The 23,677-nt window shown below is 42.3% G+C and overlaps 2 protein-coding genes across 6 annotated transcripts in view; both read right to left on the bottom strand.

Moving 5' to 3' along the window:
* zhx2a (zinc fingers and homeoboxes 2a) overlaps positions 1 to 23,677 on the bottom strand; it is an 81,240-nt gene that overhangs the window by 3,645 nt on the left and 53,918 nt on the right. The window contains exons 3-5 of one of the 5 annotated variants that reach the window (XM_041189552.1): positions 18,833 to 18,940; positions 12,944 to 13,032; positions 1,528 to 4,352 (exon numbers count right to left, since the gene is read on the bottom strand). In XM_041189552.1, the coding sequence (XP_041045486.1) occupies positions 1,533 to 4,172 (2,640 nt within the window). In that variant the 5' untranslated portion in view covers positions 4,173 to 4,352; positions 12,944 to 13,032; positions 18,833 to 18,940 and the 3' untranslated portion in view covers positions 1,528 to 1,532. Of the gene's footprint in view, positions 1 to 1,527; positions 4,353 to 12,943; positions 13,033 to 15,286; positions 15,306 to 18,832; positions 18,941 to 21,773; positions 21,794 to 23,677 lie in introns of those variants that run through there. The other 4 variants (XM_041189555.1, XM_041189554.1, XM_041189553.1 and 1 more) reach the window with 4 other exon arrangements.
* The window catches only part of tbc1d31 (TBC1 domain family, member 31), a 167,337-nt gene that overhangs the window by 89,765 nt on the left and 53,895 nt on the right, over positions 1 to 23,677 (bottom strand). The gene's annotated exons all lie outside the window — the stretch shown is intronic.

Here is a 23,677-nt window from a genome sequence, read left to right as displayed (position 1 = left end):
TACGGAATATTCTGATTTTAAACAGAGAGTGAGGACTTATACAAACTTAAGAACGTTGTACTCGGCTTACCTTCACTGGAAGGAGGACCAGTAATCAGAGGGACACAAATTTAATGTGATTGGCAAAAGAAGCAGGAGGCGACATGGGGAAGCTTTTCTTTTTGTACATTTAAGCACACTGAGTTATGATCTGGAATGCGCTGCCTGTAAGGGCAGTGGGAGCAGACTCAATAGGAAATTTCAAAGGGGAATTGGATAAATTACTTGAAGATGGAAATTTTACATGATTAAGAAGGAAAAGGGCAGGGGAGTGGGGCAAATTGCATAGCTCACCAGAGAGGCCAGCTCAGTCACAATGGGCAGAACGGCCTCCCTCTGTGCTGTATGATTGTGTGATACTGCTGATAACATATGCCAGCACAGCTCTTAAGAGTTCAAACGATCAGCCAAGATGCACAAGACATTTATTTCAATAGTTCTTTATGGAGATTTACTATCGACAAGGCTGGAGCATCAAACCCTACAGTCACTATCAAAAGATTCCATTTTCAGTTTTAACCAATCCACTCAAGGGGAAATGCCAAAAAAAACTGAACTGGACTCTCCAATGTCACCACAATACGCCATCTTGTAAAAACAAATGGTGTGTTAGCCTTTATTACAAAGGGGTTGGAGTACAAGAGTGAAAAAGTCTTCCTACATTTACATAGGGCTTTGGTGAAAACACACCTGGAGTACTGTGTCTGTCCAAGCTCTGTTCCCTACCTATAGTCAGGTATACTTGCCTCAGAGCGAGTGCTATAAAGGTTCACTAGTCTTGAGTCCCGGGATGAGGGGATTGTCCTACAAGAAGAGATCGAGTAGAATGGACCCGTATTCTTGAAGAGTTCAGCACAATGAGAAGTGATCTCAGTAAAACATAAAACTCTTAAGGGGATTGACAGGGTAGGTGCCGGGGGAATGGTTCCCCTGGAAGGGAAGTCTAGAAGTAGGGCTCACAATCAACATACCCTCTAAATTCTTTTGATGCACGTGTGGGTGATTTCAGTGTGCGGGCCCTTTAAACATTAATCTTACAGGGCCGACTTGTGCGTGGCGACCATGTGAACATCCGGGTTGCTGCACGATCGTGCGGCTTAGAATAAACATTTGTCAGTCTCAGGATAAGGGGCTGGCCATTTAGGATTGTGTTAAGGAGAAACTTCTTCACCCAGAGGTTCGAGAGCCTCTCTACCCCAGAGAGATGTAGATGCTCAGTCGCTGAGTATATTCCAGACAAATATCAATTAATTTTCTAGACACTAAGGGACTCAAGGGATATGGGAATAGTGCCGGGAAGTGGAATGGAGATCGCAGATCAGCAAATGATTGTACTGAATGGCAGAGCAGGCTAACTGGGTCCACTCCTTTTCCTACCTCTTTAGGTTCTTATTCAGGCCAGCTATATTGCACGTATAGTCTCAACACACAGTTCTATCCAAGAATCAACTGCACTTGGACGGGAAATTAAATAATCAAGTCCTTTACCTTTGCTATATTGTGGGATTTTCAGCAGACATGCTTTCAGAATCCAGTTCATTAAACTCAGTTGAGCCACATTGTGGTGTGTGTGCCCAGCTGCCTGTGAATTCAGAGACAACATTTTCATCTCTCTCACTGATGTCCTCTACCTCACCCCACTCCTCATCCTCATCACTATATTGGCCGTCTCTGCTATTGCTCTCTGATGTGTCCATGGCATCTTCCGTTTGTTTTTCCGCAAACCAGTCCCTGACCTGTTCGTAGCTCATATTGGACTTTGAAACCAACTCATCGAGGTCTTCCTCCCTTAGCTGTCTGTGCCGCAAGTAATACTGGAATAGGACGGTTTTACCAGCCCGGCTGTGTGTGGAATGCCCGATTCCACCCCAAACACCAGCTGCTTTGTGTCCTCTGCTACTTCCTCTTCGTTCATTGCCATTGAGGTTATTCTGGCCATTATGACTTTCTGTATTTGCTCTTTGGTACTGGTCAAGCCATTTCAAGTTGCCATTTTTAATTGCATATCTGTTGTCGCCAAACCAACGGACGATGTCATTTCTTGGCAGCCCACTCTGCACTGCTAGGCTGTCATATTGCTCTACTGTTGGCCACTGGGTGCGCACAAATGCGCTCTTTAGGATGTGCAGCTGTTCCTGACTTTTCTTATGAGTCTTGTCAATGGGACTGGTCGTTTTAATATGTTGTATTGCGGTGTTTGGTGGAGGGGTCCCAGGCTTGCCTGGATAATGTGAACCCGAAAGGGAAGTTTTCGTGTGGCTATTGTCAGCCACTTCTTGTCCTTCTGATTTTACAGTCTCTGGTTTCACATCCTGACTGAGGGGTGGTTTGCTCGTTTCTAGAATCCCTCCTTCCAGCGAGTCTCTCAGTTTTCTCCGTTCAGAGAACCAGGCATCGATCTCCCTCCTGGTTAGTTTGGACTCCGATCTTAATCTTTCTTTCTCCTCATCTGTTGGGAAGGAGCTATACTGAAAGCTCTCCTCAAGCACCTTCAGCTGATCGGTACTTTTCTCTTTGAATTTCTGCGGCGCAAAATCAGAGAAATTATTCCATCCAGATTTCCGATTTGGATGAGCCCCTGAAGGGGGATCCTGGGGGATGGTGACCACGATTTCATTAGCAGCATGACTGGAGTGGCCCTTTTGTGTCCGGTACCGATTATCGCTGAACCACTTCTTGATCTCTGCCCTGGAGAGTTTGGTCACCTGCATGAGCCGGAAAACCTCCTCATCGTCGGGGAACTGGCTGATGGCAAAGCTGGCTTTCAATTCCGCCATTTGCTCCTTGGTCTTCTTGCGGCTCATGTTCACGTCCCCGGCCCCTGGAGAAAACACGACCGAATTCCCCTGCGACGCAAGCTGGCAAACCTGGACAACATTTGCACGCTTCGGGTCTCCGGTTACCTGCGAGGGCGGCAAACTCCGCTTCTGAGACTGGGCTTGGCTCACGCTGGCAGCCACCGTCAGCGTGATGGGGGAACAGGACACGGTGGACCCGTTTGCGACCTGTGTCCACACGATACCTGTCTGACCAACCAGCTGGCAGGGTACCCCCGTCTGGATAACCTGCTGCGCCGTGCCTTTGGCGGACGATGGCATCTGCGCCGGTACGACAGTGATTGTTGGGGTCTGGATGGTGCCGTTAAACATCATTTTCCTGGCCTCTTCTACCTCCTCGGGAGCCCAGCTGATGCCGTGTTTAAGACGCTGGGTCGAGAACCACATTTTAATTTGTTCTTCCGGATGCTTCGAGACGGCTGTCAACCAAGATAGTTCGGCCTGTGTAGGGTAGGGGAATTTATTAAAGGAACCTATGAGGCTTTTGTTAACATCCATAGCAGCGTTATACTTAGAGCCATGCATGGGAATCATGACCTTGGGTATTAAGTTGATGTTTGGTGGCGGCTGTATCGACGGCATCACATGAGGCACACCATCCTTAATCACAGTTTCTGGAATAAGTAATCCACCATTGGCATTTTGGATAATGTCACTGTTATTCCCTTCAGTCTTGCTTTCTTGCTTAGTACTATATTCCTCTTTCATGCGTGGCAATACATTGATTCTTTTACTGTCTCCTTTGCTTTTGATCATTTTCATAATTGGGGTTTTACTTATTGAGATTCCAGCTGGTGGAATTTCCTCTCTATCTGCATTCCCAGTGTTAGTGGGATCTTCAATTGTCTGTTCAAGGATAGTCTGATTATTGCGCTTTATCAACTTCAACTTGAAGTTGTTTTCACCTTGGTGATGCCTGCCATTGTGATCAGTAAAGGTGTCGTACCTTTTAGTTGTAAAGTTACAAACTGCACAGACATAAAATGGATTGAGGATAACATTTGGATGTATAGTATCAACATGTTCTGTAAACTCATTCAAGTCCTGTGATTCAAAGGTGCAGTATTTACATTCATAGCCTCCCTCTAGTTTCTTGGTCTGTTGATTGTCTAAGGCAGTTTTCTCTAAAACCTGATCCCCGTCACTTATTCCATTATCCGCCGGCCAGCTTTCATCCGACAACTGGCGGGGAGACCTGTCGCCTGCGTTTCCATCCATCTCCATATCTGGGTCCTGCTCCAAGACATCTGTGGCACGAACCATACAAGGAGTTGTTGACTTACGTTTACTAGCCATGAGTGGTCTGATTATAGGAGCAGCTGTTGGCTAAGGGCCTTCTTGAAACCTCAGTGGACCAGTGCCCTCTTTAGTGAAGTGTACCCAAAACTACTCCAGGTTGCAGTAACTCAAGAGCTCACTGATTACCATCAGCTCCAGCTAGCAGCTTTGTTGGCCCACATCACAGGAGAATTTTACCTGCAATACAGAACAGTTGATTGAGCTTTTTGTTTTAAAAAAAAGTTAAACACATGTACAGCAGTGAAAAATGGATTCGAAATAGGTCTAGTTACAGCAGTCCAAGACTGTGAAGGGTTTAGATAGCAACTTGTTTAGTAGGGCCATCTGAATTTCTTCAGGACTATTTAAAGTTATATAGGTGTCAACTTTGATTGGTTTTCTTCTACTTCTGATGAACCTTTTTTTTTTATAGAGTAAAGATCAGTACTGAGGAATGGAACACATACTGCCACATGGTTACATTAAGCAGCTGAAGGATACTCAAGTGGGGTGGAGTTAGGTGCAGACTTCCGCGTCCTCTGCACTTAAACTGCCCTAACCTTGATTTCAAAAGAACAATCTATACCCGCCGTCCGATATTCAAATTTATCAGCGGTTATATTTGTTATCTTATGAGGAAAATCTGCTCATTTTATGTCAAATTATGAATAATATGTGTGCCTTGGATTCATGCCCAAGATCCTGATTGAAATGGCCTACATAAATTTTACGTAACAGGTTTACAAGTTAGGAAGGGGTTCGATAGGGCGGAAGCAGAGAAAATGCTTCGACTTGTAAGTGGAGGCCCAAAGCAGGGCTCATAAATACAAGATAATAAATCCAATCAGGAACTCGAGAGAAACTGCTTTACCCAGAGAGTGGTGAGAATGTGGAATTTGCTACCATGGGGACTGGTTGAGGTGAACAGTATAGCTGTATTTATCAGGAAGTCGGGTAAACACATGAGGGACAAAGGATTAGAATGGTATATTAATAAGGCTAATTAAAAGCCAGGCATGGCAGTGAAGTAACTAGCAATCTGAGTTGAATTTGAATTCACTTGCAATGTTGCAAATACACTTGTACCAGCTGCTTTGCTGTATTTTAAAACTTTACGCGTCAATTCAGGCCTGGGTATCACAGATGTGGGTGGTTGTATCATGCTTGACCCAATATCACTATATCATTGTCACAATGCTTTCAGCTATCTAAGTACTAAGCTCTGCAATTCCCTGCCTAAACCTTTATGCCACTCTCCCTCCTTAAAGACTTTCCTTAAAACCTACCGCTTTGACCAAGCTTTTGGTCATCTGCCCTAATATCTCCGTAAGTGTCTGGTAACGCTGCTGTGAAGCGCAAAGGGATGTTTTATGCAGCAATGAATCAAAGCTCGCAGATGGAAAAGGGAGGGTGGGAAATTAGTAAGACAAATAAATTAAAATAAAATTATTGGTACAATTCTTGGTGTGCATTACAGGTCAGTGGAGATGAATTGGAGGATACGCAGCTCAGAGGGATATGCAATAATAGTAAGATAACGTAATTGGGTGACTTTATCCATTCCAAGGTAGACCGGAGTATGAACAATATCCTGCAGGTGGTACAGGATGTACCCAATGAACGGCGACTATCTAGTCACAGTCTCCTGCATTATCATTGCGGACACAACCCTGGACTGGGACACTGGAATCCTCAATGTTCACTCTGGGCCCCATGTAGTCTCATGACTTCAGGTCAACCACGGGCAAGAAAACTTCCTGCTGATTACCACCTACCGTCCTCCTACAGCTGATAAATCAGTGCTCCTCCATGTAGAACACCTCTTAAGAGTAACAGTGGCACAGAATGTATTCTGGGCAGAGAACTTCAACATCCATCTCCAAGAACGGCTCAGTAGCTGCATCACTAGCTGAGCTGCCCCAAGTCCTCAAGAACAATGCTGCCGGAACCAAGCTTTCAGAAGACATCGCCCACAATAGAATAACCTAATTCACCTGTTCCTCAATCATCTGCCTATTGCAGATGTATCTGCCCATTGCTGATGTGCCAGGAGTGACCATCATACATTCTTTGTAAAGACAGAATCTCGTCTTTCATACCTCCATCATGTCATGTGGCACATGGTGCTAAGTGAGATAGATTAAGAAAAAATTGAGTGATCAACATCGGGCATCTGGGAGGCATTGTGAGCCACCAGCAGCAGAACTGCATCAATATATTCTATAACAAGAAGGCCTGGCACATCCATTAGAGAAACAACATTAAAGCTACATAGAGCGTATAGTGTAGAGTAGATTCACTTCCATGCTGTCAGGGAAAGGGAAACTTGGATCATGAAGAGAGACTTGGGATGTGGGGATATTTTTACTCGAGTAGAGAAAGTGAAGGTGAGAGTTAATAGAGGCTACAGCCATCGTCAACACTTAACCCTCAATGAACATGACTGAAAAAAATTCTGGTCATGTGTCTCACTGCTGTTTGAGACCTTGCAACGCACAAACTGGCTGCCTACATTACCTCAGCAACTACATTTCAAAGGGTATTTAATAGGCTGTAAAGCACTGCGGGATGCCTCAAGGGTGTTATATAAATGCAAGTTCATTCCTTTTTAAAAAATCTTAGGTCTTAGTTTTGTTGTAGTGAATAAGAAAAAAAGCATTTCCTCTGTTTAGGAAGTCATTGATTAGGAGTCATTACTAGTGAGTGAGAGAAGAGATATTAGGAGAACTTACAATATGCAGAGGGCTGGTGGAGCAAGGAATGCTTTGCCACAGAGTGTGGCCGAGGCAGAGATCATTCTACCTTTTAAAGGAAAATTGCATAAATATTTGAGGCTGAGGAAGACACAGGGCTATGGGGAGACAGCAACATGTTAAGGATTAACTTTGGGCTGCCATAGTGAGGAGCTGGTGGGCAAAGTGGGTTGAATGGCCTCCCTCTCTGCTGTAAACCCGGTTGTTTCTGTGTGACTGAGTTAAGCATCTACCAGTCACTTTTAGCAACCAGCCTCTAGGTCCAGCCCAAACCGAATGGTGGGTAGAACCTATGAAATAGCTTCTTACTGGATAACAGAACATCACAACATCAGACTATGCAGCTTCTATAGTTTATGGTTCACCTACAAAACAATGGTGCCACTAGTTAACATGTGGCCCAGGAGATTGTAGTCAGCAGCAAATGGACGGTGCTCACTGTTTTTTTACATTTACAGTTGCCCACAAATGTTGCTGAATTTTGCACTGCAATTTGCTGCAACTCTGGAGTCAAAATAGCGCAGTGTCCGATAAAAGGGAAGTGGGACCTGCTTGAATGGGCAAACAACAGTCTATTTCCTTACTCAGAATCCATACAGAGCCACATTGTCTAAACCAGAAAATATAGGTTTGAATATTTACTTCAATGTCAATTCATGTACAGGAAGCAAAATAAAGAGGGCAAAGAAAGATGGGACTGAGAGCGAGAGAGAAAAAAAGGAGAAAAGTAAAAACAATTTTTTTTAAACTCTCCAACAAAATTAAAATCTGAAGGAATAAGACCACACTCTTTAAAGTTAAAATTTCAGTACTAGAGTGGTTGATCAGCAGTAATGTAAACCTATCAATCCATCAAAAATACACTTACACTTGAACCGACAAGCCCAAACTTTTTCTGCTATGTTTATTGGGTAAGTACAGCAACTTTGAATGTTGAGTCCCTCAGAGAGATACTGAATCAGTGAAGCTTCTGAAGGTGCAGGACAACTCAGGGCAGTAACTTCCAATGTTTAAGTTTAATTGCGCATGTCTCAACGTCAGAAGTTGATGGTCAATTTAATTTGTGATAATGGCATGCACTGGCAGCCTCACTTGTTATTCCTTCCACAAAATCTGGGCTTATATCTTTGCATAGATCCCTAAGAGTATGTACAGATTCTATAATATTAGATTATATTCTAGTGGCAACAAATTTATTCTAATTATAGTATGATTCACTCATAAAATACCTCCCTTGAATGTTCAGTACCTGTCAAAAAGACAAAGCTACATTTATCCACAATACCTTAATGTGCTTTGTTTTGAAAAAAAATCTTCCACTCGCCAAGACTGAAATCTCGAAACATCAAAAAGAATTCATTAAACTGTGGAAACACAGCCATGATCTGGTTTAACAGACACTAATTAGCACCCTGAACTTTAAAAGATTAAGAGATAAAACAAAGACTCAAAAAGGCCAAGTTTAATTGTAAATTGGTTTTAAGTGTCCTGCTTCGTGCTCAATTATTTTGGAAGGGCAGAAAACCAATTATTAAATATTAGTAGTCATTAGACCTTTTACCTTTGAACGAGTAGGAAACAATTTTTATTCTGCAAGTAGTGTCAATTCATCTTTAATTTTCGGGTAGCAACTGGGAAACAAAAGCACTGAGAAATGTTCCTTATTTTAATAAAATCGCGGATTAGAGGCAGATCCAACTGATTATTTTGTTATTGCTAACTTTGACTTTTAAATATACTTGTTTGCTGTTAGTTTAAGTAGTTTTTCCCTTTAGAAAAATGGGGTGGCGGTGGGTGGGGGGAATATATTTGTTATGGGTCTTGAGTTTGCAGTCATTCAGCTGAAAAATAGCATTGCCCTGAAGCCAGCAGTCAAGTCCTATACCAGATGCAGACAGCTTGAGCCAAATTGTAAAGAATCACCACTCACACATATGGAGGGGACTGCCACTTTACATTTTCATTTTCACTGGGCACGTCACAGAAAATAATCTTAACCCAGCGAAGCACAGCTCAAGCAAAGTAAGACAAAGGTTTTCCAAACTGCCTGAGTACCTCAGAACTGCACAGATAAATAAGAGTGTTCAGCAGAAATGTACTATGGAGTCACTGTCATAAAGAAATAAGCGCTTACTAAGTGGGGAAGAGTTTACAAGTTATGAATAGGGAATTGCGTACTCTGGGGACCAGTAATGATAAAATAAGTCACTGGCTGACAGGTATAAATGTTAAAGTAGCCAAGCCACAGGTAGTTTATTTTCATGTGGAGCACTGGTTGATGGCAAGTGAGTTGTAACAGTCACACTATGAGAGTTACTTAGCATAACCTGCCAGTCTGAGTAAGTGCCCTTCTTTAAGCATTTATTGAAGAGTGTCAAAGAAATAAGAGTGTCATTTGAGTCTGTCAGAAGGAAAAATAACCTGATTCAGGATGATGTTCAAGTAGCTATATTATAGAGGTGGTAAATCCAGAACACATTCTCAGGTCAAGAATATGAAAGGAAGAACTTGCATTTACATAGCACCTTTCATAACTGCGGGATGTCAAAAAATAATGAAGAGCCGTGAACTTTTTATTACTTTAACGACACCATAAAAATGCAACTTGTTTGTTTACAGCTGATTAGATCTTTCAAGTGCAATCATAGTTGTAATGCATGAAACAGGGAAACCAATTTGCGCACAGCATGCTCCCAGAAGCAGCAACGTGAAAGTGACCAGATAATCTGCTTAACAATGTCAGTTGATGGATAAACATCAGCCAACACATCAGGAAGTATTTCTTCAAACCATGCCGTGAGATCCTTTACACCTAGCTAAGGACAGATAGAGCCTTGGTTTAACATCTTGTCCCAAAGATGACAGCACTCCCTCAGTACTGCACTGGGAGGGTCAGCCTGGATCCTCTCTCTGGAATGGGACTCAAACCCAGGGGCTACTGACTCAGAGGCTGATAATGCGATGAGAGAACTGAGACCCTTGGGTTCAAGGAGGTGAAAGACAAATTTTGGGCATGTCACATCAGCAGCTTCTTCATACCTCTTCAAGGTAGGACAGTTTATGCAAAAGCCTGCAAAACATTTAACTGGGAGTGGGAGGGGGCTGGAAAACTAAAGATCTTTTCTACATTGATAATCTTTAGTGGACTGCATGGCCTGCCTCCTCTCCATCTATCTAATGATCCTGATCTTGTATGGTAATGGATACAGTGGGTTGGGACTTATTATGAAGGTGGATTGTGGCTGCTGGGAGTCAGGGTTGCTTACCTCCCCCCTGTATCATGCATTAATTCATTTATAATTGGCACCATCCACACTTTTAAATGACCAGAAGTTGAAACCCACCAAACCAATTTTCTTCCAACACTCGTTGGACGTTACCAAGAGTAAAACCAACATCCACTGTGCTTCCTGACCTGTATTGATACCTGGTCCAGAAATGCCTCAATTTTAAACACTCAACCTTGGTTTTATATCTCTCCATGGCCTCCTTGCCTCTGCCTAGCTCTGTATTCTCCTCCAACCCTACAATCCTCTGAGATCTCTTTGCTTCTCCAAATAGAGAAAAGGGACAGTGCGAATCTCAAATTACAAAGAGCTATAAGCATAATATAAAACATGGGGTTGGAAAATCAGGAGCTGGAAAGCAAAGGCCCACCATGCATGATCAAGAAAAGGGTTACACAAGGTAGAGCATTAAATGTAGTATAATACTGCGTTGAGCAAGTTGCATCTAAGCTAATCTGAGTGGGCTAAGTCACAACCAGGTTTCAATCAGCCACATTTCTGCTATTTTTTAAAGAAGGGCACACCCCTGATTTTAAGTGCTCTACCACTAGCGCTTTTGCCTTCAACTGCCTGACCCTTAAGCTCTGGAATTTCCTCCTTAAACCATTCCACGTCACTATCCCCCTTTGAGAGACTCCTTAAAATCCATTTCTTTGACCAAGCTTCTGGTCACTTCGCCCAAGGTGATTTGGTGTCAAATTTTGCTTGATAACTCTCCCGGGGAAGTTCTATTGTGCTAAAGGTGCTATATAAATGCAAGCTATTGTTGTAAACAGCTGAACTAGGCTTTCTAGTGAGAAACAAACCAGTATCAGTTTGCATTTTTTTTTGTTCAGTTCAGCCGAAGTTGACTTCACCAGATAGAACTCAGACCAGATGTGAACAATGGAAATCTTTGTGCCAAAGACAACAATACAAGGCATTAGTTGGACTCTGCTCTAACATCATCATCAGCTTTAGATTTCTTCATGAAACTGAAATTGTGCCCTTTTTAAAAAAAAGCAGAAATGTGGCTGATTGAAACTAGTTGTTGCTTAGCCCACTAAGCTTAGCCTAGGTGCAACTGGCTCAACTCAGCACCACGTTTAACGCTGTACCCCGTGTACCCCTTTTCTTGAACTTAATCATGTATGGTGGGTCTTTGCTTTCCAACTCCAGATTTTCCAATTCCATCTTTTAAATTAGGCTTATGGCTCTTTGTAATTCGAGATTTGTACTGTCCCTGTTCTCTATTTAGGTTCCCAACATGTATTCCCAACAAAGAATCCATTCTGATGATCAGCATAGTTCCTAGATTTACCCCCCAGTCTTAAAGTCCTCCAAATTGTTGAAAATGGCAGAGACACTAGGAGACCTTGTTTAAAATCCCAAAACAAATATATTAGAACAGAAAGTAAACAATCGAATGACATTGGTACTACATCCCTACAGTACTTATATTGAACTCCTTATGTAAGGAAACAAATGGCTCACTATAACTGTATTACGATGACTTTGTAAATAGCTTTATACAGACAAATATGGTTGTTATTTTAATAGTCTCACCACCTTGTGGGAGCATCTGATTAACTAATTCCTGTCAGGAGGTTCCCTTCAGAGACTTCAGTTCAAACTCAAAAGATTGTTCAACACCTCGAGGCTAATAAGCATCCCCAAAACAGTTACAGTGGGCTTTTGGGAATTAAAATTGCCATCTCTTAAATTCAAAGCCAGTTGCCAATTAGGCACATATCTGAACCAATCATGTAGTCTGTTTTTGTCTGGATCATGTGGCTGTGTTCAACCCTCAAGGAAATTCTCTCCACTGGCAGGATAAGGCAACTAATTTCTTCTTTCAAATCCAGCCAGTTGTGCTCTGGGTTATTTTGATAATAAAGTCCTTCGTTTTACACGGATGGTTTATCAGCCTGGCTCTTAACAACCACCAGACCAGCACCCCCCAACCCAAAACCGAATGATCAGGAGAACCAGCAGGTGTGATGGGGGAAGGGGAGCAGCCACTCCACTTCAACTGGGGGCTTTTGCTGACCCTGCCCAATGTCAACTCAGTGTTCAAAGGCCAGCCTTCCACTGAGACCAGTGATAATCAGGAAATCAGCAATATTCATATCGAGTTAGGTGGGGTTGAGTGTTCTGTGAAAGCAGCTGTTTATCACAACTTGGGTGACATTTTTGAATTAAAAAGAAGCCGCCAGCAGGATATAAACTAATTTTTTAAAAAATGCTTCAGTTTTCTCGTAGTTCCCCTCCTACCATGCCCCGAGAGGGTGTTGGCAACCATGGACTTACATTGGACTGGCTCATGATTACGCTTGACAAAGTACTGCAGTGGTTTGCCATTGCCTTCTACAGTATGGCTGACTTGGAAACTACCCGGCTCTTATCGACTGCCATCAGGCGTACTGGAAGGATTTACCGGCCAACAACCAACCTATTTGGCCATGTTATGAACGCACCTTCCATGCCCATCAAGTCCTGAAGTGGGACATGAACCTGGAGCTTCTGGCCCAGAGACAGGAACACTACCCACTGCACCACAAGGCCTCCATTTTCTCATTGTGCGGTCATTACAAAACATGTGGTTATAAAAGTCCCACACTAAATTCAGCGTACATGTACCGCACTCAGCCATTATATGTTCAATTACAACCAGTAACAATGCTTTAAACAAAAGGAAATAATTCATATTGAAAAGTGTCCTTTTGCCAATTGGATGCTGTAGGAAAATAAACATTGAAAAACGTCTTACCTATTCATAGTCTTAATCTGTTCTTCTCCCCAAGTCTGTGATGGAACCACTTCACTGTTATCAGCAAGAGATGACAGGACTCATAATTGCTAAGAGAAAGGATCCCAATTAATTTGAGGGAGAACTTACATAGAAGATGCAACTTTATATACATAAATCAAAATTAATTTCCAAATTGCATTTCTACTCTTGTATCACAGTATTTGAATGGGGCATTGTCATCTTACTGAGGATTACACAGTATTTTTGAAAGTTATGGAGAAAGATATAGATTCACATACTGGTGTTTTCCAAGATTTTCCTTTCCCCTCCCGGTTCCAGACTTACAGCTGCTGGTTAGAGGCAGACATTTTGTGGAGAACTTTGCTTATTGTAAAGTACACTTCCTGTGATCTCATGAATGAGAACAATGGGACGGTAGCATTACTTCACACTGCTGCTGTCACTGGAGCAGAACGTTGAACAAGGGAAAGTTCTACTCAGAATACCTGCTGACTCCTTCTGAAATAAAACTCATCGATGGAAGTTCCTGCAATATTGCAGTGGTGTTATGGAGTTGAAAAATTCCTGGACTTGCTGAGCCTATTGGCTAAGACAGTACCGCACTGTATTGCAGTACGCCCAAGGCCTAGCGAGGTCTCATCATCATACACAGGAGACCACCATTCGGCCCATTGCGCTTGTGACAGCTCTTTGAAAGAGCTATCAAACTTACCCTCCTTCACAGTCCTGTACATTTTACATTTAAGTTTATATCCAATTCTCCTTTGAAGATTACTATTGAATCTGCTTTTGAAAAGCAGCAACCTAGTACTTGGTTAGTTAAAGAGGATGATTTAGGTTTTATGGACTAGTACAAGGGATGTCATAGGTTCCGGTAACCTATAACATTGAAAGGGTTATGACCATCACTGTTATCAGTGAGGTTGCCAGATCAGCAAGTAATGTTCCTTCAGTCAGCTGTTCTTGGTAGAGAACACGAGAATATTGGTTTTGCTACTGGACTAGTAATCCAGAGGGTTAGACCAATGATCTGGAGAACACAAAGCTCAAATCCCATCACAGCAGCTAGGAAAGTTAAATTCAGTTAATTAACTAAATCTGGAATAAAAAGCTAGTATCAGTAATGGGTAATTGCAAAACTACCAGATTGTTGTAAAAACCCACCTGGTTCACAATAGCAAACACAAAGTTTATAACGATGTCAGGTGTTGAGACTGTGTCTTTAAATTTAAAGGTAAAACGGAGGAATGCATTGGCTTACTCTGAATTCTGTCCAACAGTAAGTCTGCATGGCTTGGTTGTTAAAGGGGGCCCAGGTAATCTTACTGGGAAGAAGGTGCAAGATGTTCACACCTGCAGACAATGATAACAGCAGTTGTGCTGACCTTGGATAGGCTGTTAGTCTCCAAATCTCACAGGGAGGTGTTAGGAATGTCAGGTTTTATAAACAGTTATACTTTAAACTGCCTGTGTAATTCCAAGACAGAATGGAGTTTGGGGGAGGTTGGCAATTAGCACTTCCACCTGGATACAAGGCTCATTTGAGTCACATTACCATGGAGATGGACTTTGGGAAGAGTCCACAGCCAGCCATTGTAGTATTGTTTCACAGGGTTTCTAAGATGTCCCTGAAACACTCAGGCCGAAGCCAAGCTGCAGCTGAGGGACAAAAAGTGAGATGGAGGCAGCCGGTCCTGCAGAAAAAATGCTGACTCTATTGGTCACCACACAGAGTGCAGGTGGAAGATCTCACTCAAACTGAAGAGATCAAGTTCTTAGGGATTTAAAGGAGGTTGCAAGATTTGCCTAGGTTGGGCCACAGGGTAGGAATCTCAAGTGTAACCCTCGCAGTGGGGTCTGTTCTGGGATTAAAAGTTACCAGCCTGGGAAAGGAGAAAGGAAGCAAGCCATTGGGAACTGAGAATAATTTTAGGCAGGTTCCTTGCGAACCAAGTGGCAACTTAAGGGACAGTGTAACATATAACCGGGAGATTTTTGGTCTTGCTAAAAGTTAAATGGGGACTTTCTTTTCTATTGTTTAGAGTATAAATTGCTAACAAAATTGTGTTTAGTCATGGTTGCTTACTGTTTGTTACAGTAAAAGTCTTGAAATCTTGTTACGTAATCCTTTTAGTCAATCACTGGAAATTCAAAAAATTTAAAAGTTATTGGTCCCTATGGAGATTGTAACATCACTAATGCCCTTTAGAGAAGAAAATTTGCCAGCCTAATCTGGTCTGGCCTATACGTGACTCAAGACACATGAATGCTTGCTAAAATGGCCTAGCAAGCCATTTAAGTTAAGAGCAAGTAGGAATGGGTAATAAACATTGATCTTACCAGCAATGCAATGACCACCACTAGATCAGGTTTCCTGCTGAAATGTTTTCCGAGCTGGAGCAGCAATATCTTTCTTCTTGCATTTTATATATAGTCATATATAAATAACACACACAGTGCACTCTCCAATGTCATCCTCATGAATGGACAACATTTGCTAAATAACACTGTGTGCTAAAAATTACTCTGACAACCTATTTAAGATCGTCAGTCAGGCTCAGTATGGCACATTTGCGTGTACTGGGAGCTATTAATACACAGGGCTCTGTTCTTTGCAGACAGAAAGAGTATGTACACACATTGTGCCTGTTTCAGCTAAACAAAATAAGTGAGTCTTCCGCTGACCCATTCTTCAGGGAAATGCCTCGAGCAGAGTCAAGCTGCATGGTTTAAAATTTCAAACAATGCTTCGCAGTTAACTGTCAGTCACCTTTAACTGGTGCATTCTCCTTGGCAATGCCCCTACTAATCAGAGTCCACTTGCCAATCAATCAGCACTCTCTTCTCATACAGTATAAAGTTGTTCCTTCCCCTGACGTTGGTATACTTGCGATTGTCCTGATGAGAGCAAGACAAAAAGCTTCGACAAAATGCCTTCTTTCAGCAATACATAAGTTCGGCACTACCAAAAGGCAATTCATTATTTCAGAGAAGGGAGTAGTTGGTAAGGAACTGACAAGATAACAGTGTGCTGCTCGCATTTTCAAGCTGCAAGTTGAGTAAAACAAATGGCTTCAGACCAGATGCCCTAAAGTCTTGCCTCTTTGTTCAAAATTACTCAAATTATACCTAAACACCATTGCTGAGTAATAAATTCCTGCACTGTTGTGTCATTTATGTTGCTTAATTTAAGTTAATGGATAGTTCAATTTTTTTAGTGCAAAAAAAAGATTTTAAATTATCAGGCCTATATTGCACCAGCAATTCTGTTTTTTTAAGTATATAATCAAAAACTGAATCTCTCAAAACTCATTTTGTAGAATGATTTTTATAGGGTAGCATTTCACCCTAGTGATCGTGTCTCTAAAATAGGAAACATTCCATAAATATTTTAAGAATTATTCTAGGTCCAGGGTGGTACTATAAACAAAGCAGTAGAGATTTGATTCAGGGTCAATGTTGAATTTAGCCAAGTGAACAAATGTGACACTACAATTAGCCTCAAATTCCCTTGCAAAAAAAAATACAGGGAAAGAACGAGGGTTGATCAGGGTGAAGAAATAGAAGGAGTAGGTAGGCCATTTAGCCCCTTGAGTTTTTTCCACCATTCAAGATCGTGATTGATCTTCTATCTTGTCTACACCTGCCCACTCTATCCCCATATATCTGGATTCCCTTAGTATCCAAAAATCTATTAACATCTGTCTTGAATATACTCAACGATTGAGCGTCCACAGCCATCTGGGGTGGAGATTTCCAAAGATTCACAACCCCCCAAGTGAAGAAATTTTGCCTCATCTCAGTCTTAAATGGTCGACCCCTTATCCTGAGACTGTGACCCTGTGTTCTAGATCCCCAGCTGGGGAAACAGTGCCCCAGCAGCAATCCCATCAAGCACTTAAGAATTTTATGTTTCAATGAGATCACATTTCTTTCTTCTAAACTCCAGGGAATATGGACCCATTCTATTCAATTTCTCCTCTGAGCAATCCCAGGAACCAGTCTAATGAACCTTTATTGTAACCCTTCAAGACAAATACATCCTTCCTTGGGTAAGGATAGAGAGGTTCTTAGCTCTGATTGCTTACCAGTGACTTCCACTATAGAAATGCACCTGTGTAGAAGCCAGGTGAGGATTGGATTAACTCCATTCTTGACAAGTGGTAAACCCTGACAACAACAGTTGTGAATTGGGCTCAAGTAGGTAAGATATCAGAGGTATCTGCAAAGCTGAGTACCAGCAAGAGTCAGGACAGGGCAAGGAATTCACAAAAAAAAAACCTTTACTGAAGAATTAACCAAACTGTGAAATTAACAATGCTGCTAATTAATGTTGTCCTCTCTGATAGTGTCTACACAATCAGTGATTACATGATTCATCTCAACAACAATGGAAAAAAATCCCATGTAAATTGCTATTAGGTCTCTGACTACAGCCTAGATACACAATATTTTCACTTGCAATGTTGACTTGTAACTATAATTATGAAGGAGAGACTTGGGTATGAAGCTACATCCACTGGGATACAGAAGGCAAGATGATTTAATACAAGTTTTTAAAATTACAAAAGGTTTTTGGTAGGGTGAAGAGGGAACGTTTATTTTCTCTAGTTGGGAATTCAACGATGGGAAATCATCAATTTTAAATGGTCACTAAATGTGCAGATAGGGGTTTGAAAAAGTTTCAGAGTTTTTAGAAAATGGAAACTTTTACGCAAAATTATTTCCAGCACAGAAACATGCTATTCAGCCCAACCAGCCCATGCTGCTGTTTATACTCCAATTGAGACTCCTCCTGTCTTTATATAACTAATAGTATATACTTCCATTCCTTTCTCCTACATATGCTTTGACTGAAATGCATCTAGTCTATTTGCCTCAATCACTCACTGTGGTAGTAAATTCCACCTTCTCGCCACTCTCAGGTTAAAGAGATTTCTCCTGAATTCCCTCGGTGACTATCTTATATTTCGGCCTAGGGCATGCACTTTTTTCATGATAAATATCTAAACTGGACTAACATTATAAATACTGTGGCTACAAGAGCAGGTCAGAGGCTGAGAATTCTGCAGACAGTAACTCATCTCCTGACTCCTCAATGCCTGTCCAGCTTCTCCAAGCACAAGTCAGGAGTGTGATGGACGGGTGCAGCTCCAACAGCACTCAAGAAGCTCGACACCATTCAGGTCAAAGCAGCCCGTTTGATTGGCATCCCATCCACCACCTTAAACATTCAATCCCCCCACCACGGAGGCAGAGTAGCAGCAGTGTGTACCATCTACAAGGTGCACAACAGCAACTCACCAAGGCTCCTTTGATAGTACCTTCCAAACCTGCGACCTCTACCACCTAAAAGGACAAGGGCAGCAGGTGCATGGGAACACCACCACCTGCAAGAACCCCTCCCAGCCACACACCATCCTGACTTGGAAATATATCACTGTTCCTTCACTGTCACTGGGTCAAAATCCTGGAACTCCCTAACAGCGCTGTGGGTGTACCTACCCCACATGGGCTGCAGCGGTTCAAGCTGGCAGCTCAGCACCACCTTCTCAAGGGGCAACTGGATGGGCAATAAATACTGGCCTGGCCAGCAACACCCGCACCCCATTAAAGAATGGAAATAGAACCAGAGGAAGATACAAGGCTACGGGGAGAGAGTGCAGTGGATTTAACTTGTGACCGCTCTAGCGAAGAGCCAGCGCAACAACAGAGGGCTGAATGGCCTCTAATCATGCTGTAAAATTGTACAGTTCTGTTTTCATTTGTGAATGATATGACTGGCCACTGTTGCAGGGCTGGTCGCTACATGTGTCACAAAAAACAATGTATCACAAAAAACAGAGTTGGCATATTACTAGTGGACTATAATTAAATGGAACTCACCGCTTCAACATTTGTTAATGGCAGAAGCATTCAAGCTCTTTTTGTGTTATACCACAAATGGAAGTTGCAGTGTGTAAAAACTACACCATAAACAGTCAGTGAGAATGCCTAAAAATCAGAAGAAAACCTTACTTAAATCATTCCACAGTGAAACCAACATGAAATAAGATTTTATTTAAAGTGACGCACAATAATATTGAATTTTAATTATAACACAAGAAACAGGAGCTGGAGTAGACCATTCGGCCCCTCAAGCCTGTTCCTCCTCCTCAATGTCAGGCTGCTCTTCTCCATCAACTCCATCCATTTCCCTTTCCCTTAATTCCGTTTGTACCCAAAAACCCATCGACCTCTGTGGTGAATATACTGAGTGACTCAGCACTCACAGCGCTCTGGGGTCGACAATAGCATCACTTCAAAATAAAAACTGGGTTACATTGTAAAATTTAGCAGCCAGGATGAGGGATCAATCAAGCACAAATTAAAAGAAAAACAGCAACTATTGGAAGCACATAGCAGATTAAATGAGACATTAAACTTGAGGCCCTGTTATCTCTCTCAGGTAGACAGAAATGATCCCAAAGCAATAGTTAGAAGGAGGACAGGAGTGTTCTCCGTGGTGTCCCACAAAGATCTATCCCTTAATCAACATTCACTAAAACACAGATGTAGCGGTTATACAAGACTCAGTGATTTGTCACATTGCACTGCAGAGACAATACACTGGCACGGATTTTGAAATGGCAATGATGGTGAAACTGTCAGCGCTTGTCCATCTTTACTCCACTAGAACTTGAAGGCAACTTCTGGAGTCTGAACATGTGCAGAAATTCAGGAGTTTGCACCAGTGATTCCATGCTTCTCCAGAGGTTGTGCTGTTGAGGCTTTCCTTTAGCTTTACCATAATCCAATCATAATCAGTTATTTTGTCATCTGAAAATATCCCTCACTTTCAATTAAGTGTCTTCCTGGTTTGCTGTCTGTGAGAATACTTCATGGCGAGTGGCTGCTAATCTTCTTGATGACATCACTAGAGATCCCCTCAATTTGGTGCCAGATTTAAACCGATGTTGAGAAAGGAGAATTCCACATTACAGAAATCTTTATGAGCAGCTTTCTTCGAGGTTAGTGGCTTTACTTCTTTAGCCAGAGAGTGGTGAATCTATGGAATTCATTTCCACAGAAGGCTGTGGGGGCCAGGTCATTGAGTATATTTAAGACTGAGATAGATAGGTTCTTGATTGGTAAGGGGATCAAAGGTTACGGGGAGAAAGCGGGAGAATGGGGTTGAGAAACCTATCAGCCATGATTGAATGGCGGAGCAGACTCAATGGGCCGAATGGCCTAATTTCTGCTCCTATGTCTTATGGTCTTACTGCTGACCGCCAAACCAACTCGGAATTCTAATTTTCATGCATTTTTTATTTCCACTGGTGTTCTTCCACCTAAGCTTGCTTGTGAGTGTGTTCTGAGTGTGTGTGTGTGTGTTTATTTTGTTGCTGCTTATGCTGGTTTCTCTTTTGGACCCAAATGGATTCCAGGACATTTCCATTCTTTAAATTCTTTCACGGGATGTGGGCTTCACTAGCAAGGCCAGCATTTGTTGCCCATCCCTAACTGCCCTTGAATGGATTTGCTCGGCCATTTCACAGACTATTAGTGAGCCAGATGGGCTTTTACAACCATCAATGTTAGTTTGATAAAACCAGCTTTATATTCCAGATTTATTAATTGAATTTAAATTCCAGCAGCTGCTGTGGTGGGATTTGAGCCCATGACCCCAGAGCATTAGCCTCGAGTATCCATTCCACACCACCATTGCCGCCCACCCACCGCCCCCCCCACCCGCCCCACACACACACACACACACACACACACACACACAACGTCTGTGTCCATGTTAGCTGATAAACTTCTCTCAGTTTTGTAAAAGCCAACTTTTGTTCACTTCCCTGGTGCGAGGAGAAATGTAATATTGCCAGCAGAATTTGGCTACATTACAGGCAGCTTTTTCCAAAATGAATTCCAGTTATCAAGTCATACCATGAGATCATCAAATTAACAGCAACATCACCACTGCCCACAGCACAGAAAGGGGCCATTCAGCCCCACATCCATGCTCTGCACAAGCCTTCCCCCACCCCTCTTTAGCTAACCCGGTCAGCATATCCTTCTATTCCTTTCTCCCTCGTCTGTTTATCCAGTTCCCCTTAAATGCATCTATACTATTCACCTCAACTACTCACTGTGGTAGCGAGTTCCACATTCTCACCACTCTCTGGGTAAACAAGTTTCTCCTGAATTCCCTACTGGATTTATTAGTGATCATCTTATATTTGTGGCCATCACGCTCTGGTCTCCACCACTGGAGGAAACATTTTCCCTACGTCCACCCTCTTACAAACACTTTTGTAATTTTAAAGACCTCTATCAGGTCACCCCTCCATCTTGTCCTTTCTAGAGGAAGACAGACCCAAGTCTCTTCAATCTTTCCTAATAAGTATAACCTCTCAGCTTTGGTACCATCCCAGTAAATTAGTCTGTACCTTCGCTATATCCTTGTTTCATAATAATATGGAGACCAGAACTGTTCATCATACTCCAAGAGTGGTCTAATCAAAGTTCTATACTAGTTTACAGAACTCCTCTGCTTTTCAATTCCATCTCTGTAGAACTGTCAGTGATTTGTGTATCTGTCTCCCAAATCCTTCTGCTCCTTCACCTCATTTAGACACCTGGTTTTCCAGCACCACCTCATAGTTATCTACATTGCAGATCAATAATATAATGACCTCTACACACCCAACATAGGCATTATGTTACCTGCAATTAAAATGTTTTCACCTCTACTAGCCCAACAATCAAATCCCAAACCTTAGATAAATCAAGAACAAAATTTTCTTTCCCCAAAGTACTTGAAGGTAATGCTTCCGATACTTACGTAAATGGTGGCCTGGATAATCAGTTTTCACTCCTTAGAAACGAGACCCACATATTCGCTTTTTCTCACCTATTCCAACACATGGTTTGAAAACAAACTCAGTCCATTGGTTTACATGTGTGCTCATTTGCATTCTGTCCCTCTCTCTCTCTCTCTCTTTAGGCTTTTAAGAATCATACTCCTAGGCTGGGGCTAGAAACTGCTACGAATCTGTTTGATTTGAGTGGAGTGCAAGTTTTGGATCAATTGGTAAACGAGGTTTTAATGCAGATAACTAGTTCATTCCAGATCAGAACCGGCTGACTGTGAAGAAACAGCAGAAGCAAAAAAAAAACACGCTACCATAGTTGATATCCGTCAACTACCTGCCAGGTCTAAGCTTGTTAAGGGCACGTTATACCATCCTAACGGAGCAAATTATTATCGAGACATGTTCAGCCATTGTGCTGGGAAAATTAAAGGCCCCAAGCCTTCAGAACAACAACAGGCAAAATGACCTTTTTTCCCTCAATGTCACGCCATTTTATATCAAGTCAGGTTTCGCTCCCCATGACAATTCATTACTGGTTAACAGGCCCGCAGGAAAGATGCTGGTTATCGAGTACTTTAACACTACAATTGGTCAGGGACAGGGTGTTGTCACATGACATGGTTTTCTTCACCACCACCCCCCACAATGGTATTGTGTGGAGCTAAAAGTTGTGTCCAGGGGCCTCCATGGGGGAGGGGGAGGGGGAGGGGGGGGGTGGCTGGTAAAGCAGTGGATGGAAATACATGGAGAGAGTGTCATTTTGAATTTCTGATGCTGCAGACCTCCTGTTTTCAGGCTGCTTTCAAACCAGCACTGACAAAGATCCAGGGAAAAGCTGGGAAGTGCATGTCATCTGGGACGACCAAAGAAATGGGTGGCAGGGGAGAATGTAGGTCACCAAATGTAGCCGAAAATTCATATAGCGAAAGAAAATCTATAGCACAAAACCCAAAATTCAAACTCAACTCAAAATAACTGCCTTGATACAAAATACACATTGCAGCATCATTATTTATCACTTACAATCCACTTATAGAAACTCATTTCATGACGCGAGATGAGAATTTTTCTTTTACGCAGTGAGTAGTCATGATCTGGAACACGTTGTCTGAAAGGGCGGTGGAAGCAAACTCAATAGTAACTTTCAAAAGGGACCTGAATAAATAAAGAGGAAAAATTTGCAGGGCCACGGGTAGGAAGACGAATTGGACAACTCTTTCAAAGAGCTGGCACAGGCATGATGGGCCTTCGGTGCTATATCTTTCTATAGCTTATTTCTGTTGGGATCACCAAAATGCCCAACAAACTCTGACTAAAATTTCTTGGGAAAGGATTTAAAAGAAGGATATGTAGAAGTCCTTGGCATCTTTATAATCCAGGATTCTGTCCCTCTCTCTCTCTTTAGGCTTTTAAGAATCATACTCTTAGGCTGGGGCTAGAAACCGCTACGACACGTACCAATCCTTCAATTTCCTGCTATGCTCTTAAACAGATATTATGCTGAAACATATGCAGGGTTACATGTGATCTTGTCAAAGAAAATTTTTGCCTAAGTTTCTTGCAGGTTGCTTTAGCACACCAGAGCCTTAGGTACTGGTATTAAGCAAGCATTAGCCTAGGCGTCTGGATTACCTAACAGCACTGTGGGTGTACCTACACCACATGGACTGCAACGGTTCAAGAAGGCAGCTCACCACCACCTTCTCAAGAGCAACTAGGGATGGGCAATAAATGCTGGCCCAGCCAGTGAAGTCCACGTCCCGCGAATGAATAAAAAAAATGTACCATAAGCACAATGCTACCACTCCCAATTAAATACTTGAAAACAGAACACTGCACTTAATATACCTAGCCATAAGACCATAAGACGTAG

This window comes from Carcharodon carcharias, chromosome 6 (assembly GCF_017639515.1).
Source record: "Carcharodon carcharias isolate sCarCar2 chromosome 6, sCarCar2.pri, whole genome shotgun sequence".
NCBI classification, from domain to species: Eukaryota; Metazoa; Chordata; class Chondrichthyes; order Lamniformes; family Lamnidae; genus Carcharodon; species Carcharodon carcharias.
The sequence above is the reverse complement of the archived record's forward strand: the minus strand, read 5'-3'. Positions and strand labels throughout refer to the sequence as shown.